Raw genomic sequence first — 10,325 nt, forward strand, 5'->3', positions numbered from 1 at the left:
ATATATGATGAGAGAGAACTGATGGATTTAAGTCAGTGGTGAGCAAGACAGTATCACAGCAACACTAAATATGCTTCTCATAGTACTGGTAGGTTCTTCATTTTCATTAAAAACGTTTAAAGCTCAATAAACGACGATATTTCCACGTCATTGGTCAGAAAAAAGTTTAACGAGGACTGTTGTTTTGGCCATTCTCTATTCTTAATGGTGGGGCACATGAAATTTCAATTACATTCTCTTTAAGTTAAAATAAAGTTGTTTCATAACTATTGTTGAATTTTGTAACATTATGAACATCTATAGATCAGTTTAGTTTACACTGAAATGTCAATCGATCTTGCTCGAAAAAGATGTTTTTGATTTGATATTGACCTACTGAGAAAGCTGTAATCCGTAAGATTTTCGTCTGCTAAGGTTACTGTTTACAATTTGTTTGTTTATGTTTTGACTGCATACGGTTGTACAAATAAATTACAGTATACAAACAGAGTAAACTTGTCTGTCTTCACTGTTCATCTTCCGAAGGCATTATATAGACACATCTTTACAGCCATTTACCGTTTTCATAAAATTATTTTTTAAGATCTAGATATTTATTTTTGTATCGAGGTTATATTATGTTTACAACATTGTTTATGTGGATTAAACAAAAAACTATTTTACGATATTATCGTGTACATACATTTGTAAATTAATTAAGAAGAAATCTATTTTACGGATACATTTTTTCGTTTTTTCTTGCCAAGATTGGGGATAAATTTATATTCAAGTATTGACGAGGCAGCAGTTCAAGAGAAAAAACTACATTATATATAAATAAAATCAAAATTAACTCTAGCAGACATATTAATATTATGGCTTTTGAAATTAGGTATTGCAATGCTAATTCATAACAAAGACGATATCGAATTCATCACTGAATTCCCATGTTAATTCGGACTCCCTGTACATACTCGCGTCACAAAAATTACATTGCATTCACGAAAACGGATAAATTCTGTCCATTTCTATCATTTTCTCAGCTGCATTAATTATTATTGTATATAAAGCCACCATATATTCCAGAATGAATATTTTTCTTGGTTTTTAACAATGAACTTAACTAATTATTATTTTAATTATAGCTAAGGTTTTTAGCCTATGTTAGTATCCGGTATCCATGGGTTCCCTTTGGTCCAGCCTTTTGGCCAGCTATAGCTAACATCTAAATGTATAGATAAACATGATCGAGAGAGGAGCTTTATTATTCAGATTTAGATTATTTTGAACCCACAATGTACAAATTGATATAAAATGATTTACATAAATAATACTTTTAAATGGGACAAAAAAAAACCTAATGGACCATTATACTAAAAATTCTTAAAATAGATTTTAATTTTAGCTGATAGCTGGATGTTCTGGTGGAAGGTTTGTTGAAAAAGTAAATGAAGTTTCCAGGTAAATATCTTGTTACATTTTTGAGAAATTAAGAGATTTTTTTTACCTTGTATAATGTTGAATAAATCAATTATACAGAAAACCACTATTGTAAATTATCAGTTTGCAGATAGAGCAACAAGGATATCTCAATCATTATAGTTAAAGAATTTTGAGTCTTCAAAAAAAAATCCCAAACTGATAAAATATATATTGTTTACACTGCAAAACTGCTGCTATTCCGTCGTCTTTCTATTCCGCAGTTTAATGGGTTACACTGTATGACAATGTTTCAGGGAAAAAAGATCTGCGGGTTGGAAGGAGTTGAATAGATCAGATCAAAATTCTGATGAAGATGAAGGTTTGGCAAAAAACAATAAAATAAATTGAAAATTTATTGTTTTTTAGAAAATTATTTTTATAAAACTGATCAAATATTGTTTAAAATTGACGTTTATTAATCACATAACATACCAACATACCAAACATATCAACAGACGATTTTTGTATATTTATCTATATTTACATGAAGTCTAATAATATTTTGTTTTTACAGAGCCTTCTCCGGGACAAAAACAAGTTTATGAAACTGTACACGAGTATCAAATACCAATTGTACAACAAGGTAAAAAAAATATGCACTTCTTGATAAGTTATTTTATTGGATTAAAGCACAACCTATGAATTCTGTAAAATCAAATAATCAAAGCTTGAAATATCAAAGGTTTAGATTATGAGGTTAAACAGATTAGAGATTAGACAATTTGAACTTTATAACTTTAAAAATTTTGCACTTTTTAAACTTCCACTTTTTCACAGAATTCATAATTTGAAATATTATAAAAATTTAGTTTGAGCCAAGGAATATGAATTAGTTCCAAACATTGTAAAAGTATTTCATTTAAAAATTATTACAGATCCGTGCCGGTTTTGGTCCGCCATCTTTAATCTGAGACCATGCTTTCAACAGCTGAGAGGATACAATCCTATGGAGGATCTTAACTTTCTCAATCCAAAGGAGATTGTACGGAAATATGAACGCCTGACTGAAACAGAGCCTGTGAATGAAAAGATTACTTTGGTGCAACCAGGAGAGAGCAAAGTTAAACCAGTAAAACCTAGTTATATAATCCGATTGGATTCGAACTCCTCTGCTGACTGGGAGGTCCGGGTAATCAGGAAAACTACAAGAATTTCACCTGAAATAGTATCATCATCTTCAACATCCAACACAGGATGGACATCAAGAGTATCTACAACAACATGTACAACAACATCAACAACTACAACAAAATCAACAACTACATCAGGATGGTCATCAAGAGTATCAACAACTGCAAGTACAACAACAACAACAACTACAACTACAACTACAACACAATCAACTACAACAACAACAACAACAGGATGGACATCAAGATCGACAACAACAGCATCAACAACAACAACAACAAAGACAACGACGACAACAACAACAACAACAACAACAACAACAACTACAAAAACCACAACAACAACAACAACTACTACTACCACTACTACATCAGGCTGGAAAGAGACTGAAGCCCCGACAACAATGGATTCTGGCTGGAATGATAGACCACATGAGAATGAGTTTGCTGAACTGTTATTGCCAAAGTTACACGAAAGTTTATTCCCCGAAGAAGATTACAGCAAACCTGAAACTGAAGATAATTCTGAAATAAATGCACCTGAATCTAATGAACCTGAACATCTGAATTGGTAAATGCAATTGTCTACATCACATGTGGAATAGTTTAAATTGAAATAAATATCCATTTTGGTTGCTTATACCTCTCATTGTCTTGCAAATCATGAAAACATCAACTTTAAAGTTTAAATCATGAAAACATCAACTTTAAAGTTTAAATCATGAAAACATCAACTTTAAAGTTTAAATCATGAAAACACATCAACTTTAAAGTTTAATTCATGAAAACATTAACTTTAAAGTTTATATCATGAAAATATCATCTTAAAAGTTTGAATCATGAAAACATCAACTTTAAAGTTTAAATCATGAAAACATTAACTTTAAAGTTTAAATCATGAAAATATCAACTTTAAAGTTTAAATCATAAAAACATCAACTTTAAAGTTTAATTCATGAAAACATTAACTTTAAAGTTTATATCATAAAAATATCATCTTTAATGTTTGAATCATGAAAATATCAACTTTAAAGTTTAAAACATTAAAACATCAACTTTAAAGTTTAATTCATGAAAACATTAACTTTAAAGATCAACTTTAAAGTTTAAATCATGAAAACATCAACTTTAAAGTTTAATTCATGAAAACATTAACTTTAAAGTTTATATCATAAAAATATCATCTTTAATGTTTGAATCATGAAAATATCAACTTTAAAGTTTAAAACATTAAAACATCAACTTTAAAGTTTAATTCATGAAAACATTAACTTTAAAGTTTATATCATGAAAATATCAACTTTAAAGTTTAAATCATGAAAACATCAACTTTAAAGTTTAAATCATGAAAACATCAATTGTAATGTTTAAATCATGAAAACATCAATTTTAAAGTCTGTTTTTGTTAAGAAAAAACTTACATGTTTGCAGTCATAACTCTGCTCACTTAAGAGCTTTGAGAATAAATTTTTTGTTTTGATTTCTAATATTATACAAGTAATGTGACATAAATTGACATGCTTCTGGTGTAATGTGAACGGTACCTTAGCAAAACGAAGATATCTCCCGCATTGTTGATCATATGAAGGTTTAATAGTTGAGAATCGTGTATGGAACTGCACAAGAAATTATAATGAAAGTCTGTTTAAAGTACGCATTTTTATCTTTATGTTTTTCTTGTAGAAAGCTTGAGATTACTGTTGTTGTCCTGAATATATAGACCTGACCTGGAGTTTAGTGCAACTAATAGCAGGGTCAACACAGGACTAGAAAGATGGTAAAGGAAATATTGACGACTTAACTTTTTAAACTTATATGTTTGCAGTCTGATGGTTTAAAACAACAAAATGAGGAAATAACACAATTACTTTATTTACTTTTTGAGATTTGGATCATCATAAACACTAAATTCTATTTAAACTAAAGTGCAGTTACTTTTTCTGAATATAAATCAGTACTGTAAACATTGAAGATATTTGAAGCATTTGAATAGAACACATATTTGAATTTAAACATTCTTGAATTAAGTTTTTAAATTCTTCTTTCTTCTACTGACAAGCAAGAAAAAAATAAAAATTTAGCACTAATAAACCTTAACTTTATTTATGACTAGAGCTGAAAACTTTAGAATCGTGGATATCGAGATCAATGTTAGATCCTCTCTTTTTCTTAATCTCCAGATTAAATGAGGCTTGTTTTCCATAAAGGAGGAAAGATATTAAAATTTCCTCTTGAAAAAGGAAATTAACTTTTTAATTCAGGAGATTGAGAGGAAAGAGATTAATGTTGCCTCCATAAAGAGGAGATTAAGATGCTTTTATTACAGCTTTTTAATTCAGGAGATTGAGAGGAAATAGGTTAATGTTGCCTCCATAAAGAGGAGATTAAGATGTTTTTTATTATAACTTTTTAATTTAGGAGATTGAGAGGAAAGAGATTAATGTTGCCTCCATAAAGAGCAGAGATTAAGATGTTTTTTATTGTAGCTTCTTAATTCAGGAGATTGAAAGGAAAGAGATTAATGTTGCCTCTTTAAAGAGGAGATTAAGATGTGTTTTATTATAGATTTTTAATTCAGGAGATTGAGTGGAAAGAGTTAATGTCGCCTCCTTAAAGAGGAGATTAAGATGTGTTTTATTATAGCTTTTTAATTCAGGAGATTGAAAGGAAAGATATTAATGTTGCCTCCATAAAGAGGAGATTAAGATGTTTTTTTATAACTTTTTAATTCAGGAGATTGAGAGGAAAGAGATTAATGTTGCCTCCTTAAAGAGTGCAAACCTTCCAATCTACTGGGTACTAGGTCGGTTAAAAATAGATATTTTTAAAAGTTTTAAAAGGTGTGATTTATGAGATTTTAATTCAAAACATTAAGCCCAAAGAGAATAGAATATATATCAGAGTGTAAAACGGCGATTTTTTGTACAGTTTCCATACTGCAGGTGCACATATTCCTTTACGATATAACATCAAAGGTAAACAGGTTGGAAGATATATGGCCCAGATAAGTCGAGTTTGAGTCAAGTGATCAGTTCAAATCTGATGGTTAATTATACAATTAAAATATTACAGGAGGACCAGGGTCTGGGAAAGGGACACAGTGCACCAATGTTGGAGCTAAAACTGGGTACGTAATTTTGGAGCACATATTTAGCAAATACAAAACGCATCATCACTAAACAATAACAACAAAACATATCAAATCAAAACATATCAAACAGAAAATATCCATCTACTAAACATATAAAAAAAAAATCAAAACTAAACATATTAAAAAACATAAGAAAAAAAAACATTTCAAAATACAAAACTTATCAACAACAAAACATATTAACAACAAAACATATCAACAACAAAACATATTAACAACAAAACATATCAACAACAAAACTTTTCAAAATACAAAACATATCAACAACAAAACATATCAACAACAAAACATATCAAATACAAAACATTTCAAAATACAAAACATATTAACAACAAAACATTTCAAAATACAAAACATATAAATACAAAACATTTCAAAATACAAAACATATTAACAACAAAACATTTCAAAATACAAAACATATTAACAACAAAACATTTCAAAATACAAAACATATCAACAACAAAACATATCAACAACAAAACATTTCAAAATACAAAACATATCAACACCAAAACATATCAACAACAAAACATTTCAAAATACAAAACATATCAACAACAAAACATTTCAAAATACAAAACATATCAACACCAAAACATTTCAAAATACAAAACATATCAAAAACAAAACTTATCAATGTTTATCAATTTGTAAACAAAACATATGAAAATACAAAACTTATATTGCAACTATTCAAGTAATAATTTAAATTATAATCTTGAATTGTAATTTATTGCAAAAGCAGTATGAGACGAGAAAATTTTATAGATGTTCTAACTCTATTCTCAAATTGAATTGTAGTTAATTGCAAAATTTGAATTTTTCATTAACATTTTTATAAATTTTCGACTTGGTGAAAAGAAAATAAGGGAATTTTTAAAAAAAATTTTCAAAACAGTTTTATGAGAAGTGCGAAGGAAGTAATGTATAAGCATCTTTGCTCCTAATTTTTGCAGAGGGGTCTTTTCCAGGTTCATAAGTTATAAAAATAATTATTTTTTCTCCAATAATCTAAAAAATTAGTTTTTAATAAGCATATATATTAATATGTTTTGTCTTTGATATGTTTTGTATCATGATATGTTTTGTATTATGATATGTTTTGTAGTTTGATCTGTTTTGTTTTGACATGTGATGCTATGTGCTGATATGTTCAGTAGAAGATATGTTTTGTTTTGATATGTTTTGTTTTGATATCTTTTGTTTTGATATGTTGTGTTTTGATATGTTGTTTTTTGATATGTTTTGTTTTGATATGTTTTGTTTTGATATGTTTTGTAGTTTGATATGTTTTGTTTTGATATGTTTTGTAGTTTGATATGTTTTGTTTTGATATGTTTTGTTTTGATATGTTTTGTTTTGATATGTTTTGATTTGATATGTTTTGTTTTGATATGTTTTGTTTTGATATGTTTTGATTTGATATGTTTTGTTTTGATATGTTTTGATTTGATATGTTTTTTTTTATATGTTTTGATTTGATATGTTTTTTTTATATGTTTCGTTTTGATATGTTTTGATATGTTTTATAGTTTGATGTTTAGTAGTTTGATATGTTTTGAAGAAGATATGTTTTGATTTGATATGTTTCGTTGTGATATGTTTAGGGATGATATGTTTAGTGCGTGCTCCATAATTATCTTCTTTTATTTTTTTTGGGGTGGGTGGGTTGATATTTAAACGGTTAAACTAATTTATTGTAAATTTGTATTCGGTTAGGTGAAGTGAATGGCCATTGGTCGGTCAGATACAGGTTTTAAACTGTAACTCTAAATATTTATCTATTTTTGTAGAAAAGTACCATTTGAAACAGGAAAATATTTCAATTTTTGATTATTGTTTGTTTGTTACAAGAAGAAACTAAAAATGTTTTGAAAATGACACCAGTTGTCTAGTCGACAACACATTGTATCAAAGATCCTCCCCGTCAAAAACTCCAGAAATGCATTGAATAAACCACAAAATTTTTTATTTTATATTTTCATCTTACAATTATAGATATAAAGTAAAGGAGCATCATCATGGAAATTTATGTTTTGTGCTATAGCACTGTATTTGATATACAAAGCATAATTTCTATGATAAGTTTTGACATACAATATCTAATGACTTAATACCATCTATACTACAATTCAAACTAACCATTTGGTGTGAACTGCAAAGATTTGCAGTACTCTAATTGAAGAATTAGTGGGGTTTAATGGAGAGATATTCTATGAGAAAATATATATCGGGTTACTCCTGAGTTTAGTGGTGAGAAGTATTATTAAAGAATACGTGAGAAATATCAAGTAAAACTGCAAAATAACAAGGTCACACAGAGGGATGGAATGTTAGCTATTGTATGGAAAGCCAGTTTTGAAATATTGAAATATTTGAAAGAGAATTAGAGGATAGGGAACGATGGGGGGGGCAGGTGTTATAGGATAGGGAACGAGGGGGGGGGGTCGGGGTAGGTGTGACTGAGTGTATTAAGTTTTAAAGAAATTGAGCTTTGCCAACATTATTTGAATTAACTAAGGTCTATGAAACCGGGTTGCAAAGATTTATGAATTGAAGTCTTAAAAGCTGAAAGTATTGTAAAAGGAAAACATTCAAAAGAAACAACGTTTATAGTCAAACATATTTTCGACCTCATCAAATTGTTTTAAAAACAACTATTTAAGAAAAAAGGAAAATAATGTTTTACTTTATTATCAGAGTTGGGATTAAAGCTTTGTTTTCTTTCAATTGAGTTCTTTGCAAACATGACTCTGAGATTTCAAGGCAAATCAAGATGATATGTTAGGGTACCGTTGTGAATTGCTCACGTAACAATTGACATTCATTTGTTCGACATTCCAAAAAATATAATTTTTTTTCTTTGATAGGTTTAGTCATTTCTCCAGTGGGGATCTACTACGGAATGATGTTCTCTCTGGGTCTAGACGAGGACTTCAGCTGTTCAGGATGATGGAGCTGGGGGAGCTGGTGCCAACTGTGAGTAATTTTGGTTCACCTTGGGCTACCCATGCGTTCGTTATCTTCAATTTGAATACTTCGCGTTTTAGTCTATATTTTAACAAATCTTAAAAGTATAGAGTTGTCATTTTTAATTTTTATTTAAAACGCACCGCCGACAAAAAAGTACAAAAGAGAAAAAAGCAAAAACTATTTGTGTATCTGGTTAAATTGGGATCGATAGTCACTGCTTGCTGGTCCTAAGAAACGAACTATTTAATCAGCTTTGGTCAGGGCTGTGTGGGCACGTTCTTGGGTTAAAAATGATTTGTCTCATGTTGGTTAAAGTGGCCGTTTGTTGGATCCTTCGTTCTATATCAGATTTTTCCAAATTTTTAAAATCTTGAAGGTCTTGTTTTCTAATTTACGAATGTCGAAGATTCTCGCTGACATTATGGTTGTTATGTGATGATTTTTTCTTCTTTGACATTCCGTTTGCATGTCTTGTCTTTTAAAGACGGGGGGGGGGGTCCACACCCACCCCTAGAGAAAGGTTGAAGAGTAAATGAATTGTAGTACATGTTGATAGTCCAATTTCTGAAGGTCAGTTCATCAAAAAATACCTTTGGATCACTATTTCTTAAAATTCAAGAAAGCTCAGGGTGATAGTGCTAAAAAAGAGAGTGATCGGACAAAAGCTATTTTTACTGTACCTAACTCTATAGACAGGACTAGCCGGTGCAACAAGGTTGACGGGGTCAGACTTTATGCTTCATATAGGTTGAATTTACTTTTACTGAAGGGGCAGAGGTGCGTGACTAACATAAAATCAAAAGTGCCTCGTTTAAACTTTTACATTTCAAAGGTTAATCTTTAACTCTAGAAGAATCCACAAGATTTTACATTTTACAGAAATGCTTTCTCTAGGATTTTGCTTCTAATTCTTATATGTTTACTCTCACAGAAACAAAATAAAAGCAAAATTTAGTGAAAATAATATTTTCCGTTAATAGAAAATGATTAGAGACTATAGAGAATATAGAGAATATAGAATAATAATATTATTCAAGCTAGAATTTAAATATTTTTTCTGCTTTCAACGACTAAGATTGAAATATCAAGAATTATGATTTAAAAGCGATTGTTGTAAGTTGTATAATGACAAAAATAAAAATATAAACAATAGCTTTACAAATACATCAATAGGTTGTATAATGGAGTTTAAATGATTAATAGTTGACACTTTGTATTTGTACTTTTTACTTAGATTATAGTTTGATCCTGTTGTGAACCTTTAGACATAAGAAACTCGTTTGAACTCTCTTCTGAAATCTGAGCATAATTAACATCATCATAATTTAATCAATTGATAGTATAGCAGTTAAGCAAGATAATGTATGAATATTAAATACAATACTTATGTTTACATCTCTCTTGTACATATGTTTATTGTTTATTGTGTTAAAGCTAGGAAGGTCAAACGAAGGGAGGATGGCAGATCTTTAGGTTAAATGAGGGGTAGCTGGCAGATCTTAAAGTTAAAGGAAGGGATGATGGCAGATCTTTAGGTTAAAGGAGGGGAGGGTGGCAGATCTTGAGGCAATACGAGGGGAGGATGCCAAATCTTGGGGCTTAAGAAG

The 10,325-nt window shown here is 29.4% G+C and overlaps 2 protein-coding genes across 2 annotated transcripts; both read left to right on the forward strand.

Moving 5' to 3' along the window:
- Positions 1–28: 28 nt before the first annotated feature.
- On the forward strand, positions 29–3,231 carry LOC111712476 (cell wall protein DAN4). The gene is made up of 5 exons (XM_023487089.1): positions 29–88; positions 1,385–1,440; positions 1,716–1,780; positions 1,976–2,044; positions 2,337–3,231. Exons 1-5 carry the CDS (start codon positions 71–73, stop codon positions 3,164–3,166), a joined length of 1,038 nt encoding a protein of 345 aa, XP_023342857.1. The 5' UTR covers positions 29–70; the 3' UTR covers positions 3,167–3,231.
- Positions 3,232–4,304: 1,073 nt separating this feature from the next.
- On the forward strand, positions 4,305–8,832 carry LOC111712468 (adenylate kinase isoenzyme 1). The gene is made up of 4 exons (XM_023487079.1): positions 4,305–4,368; positions 5,325–5,394; positions 5,664–5,718; positions 8,616–8,832. The coding sequence occupies exons 1-4, from the start codon at positions 4,366–4,368 to the stop codon at positions 8,815–8,817; spliced, it is 330 nt and encodes a 109-aa protein (XP_023342847.1). The 5' UTR covers positions 4,305–4,365; the 3' UTR covers positions 8,818–8,832.
- The last annotated feature ends 1,493 nt before the right edge of the window (positions 8,833–10,325 follow it).

Source organism: Eurytemora carolleeae, unplaced genomic scaffold (assembly GCF_000591075.1).
Source record: "Eurytemora carolleeae unplaced genomic scaffold, Eaff_2.0 scaffold1150, whole genome shotgun sequence".
In the NCBI taxonomy this organism is placed as follows: domain Eukaryota; kingdom Metazoa; phylum Arthropoda; class Copepoda; order Calanoida; family Temoridae; genus Eurytemora; species Eurytemora carolleeae.

Excerpts from the sequence above, each read along its gene's own strand:
- LOC111712468 (XM_023487079.1), top strand. Across the intron at positions 5,395-5,663 it reads TCCAATCTACTGGGTACTAG|GAGGACCAGGGTCTGGGAAA; the intron begins GTCGGTTAAAAA and ends AAAATATTACAG. Across the intron at positions 5,719-8,615 it reads AATGTTGGAGCTAAAACTGG|GTTTAGTCATTTCTCCAGTG; the intron begins GTACGTAATTTT and ends TTTCTTTGATAG.
- LOC111712476 (XM_023487089.1), top strand. Across the intron at positions 1,441-1,715 it reads AAAGTAAATGAAGTTTCCAG|GGAAAAAAGATCTGCGGGTT; the intron begins GTAAATATCTTG and ends ACAATGTTTCAG. Across the intron at positions 2,045-2,336 it reads AATACCAATTGTACAACAAG|ATCCGTGCCGGTTTTGGTCC; the intron begins GTAAAAAAAATA and ends AAATTATTACAG.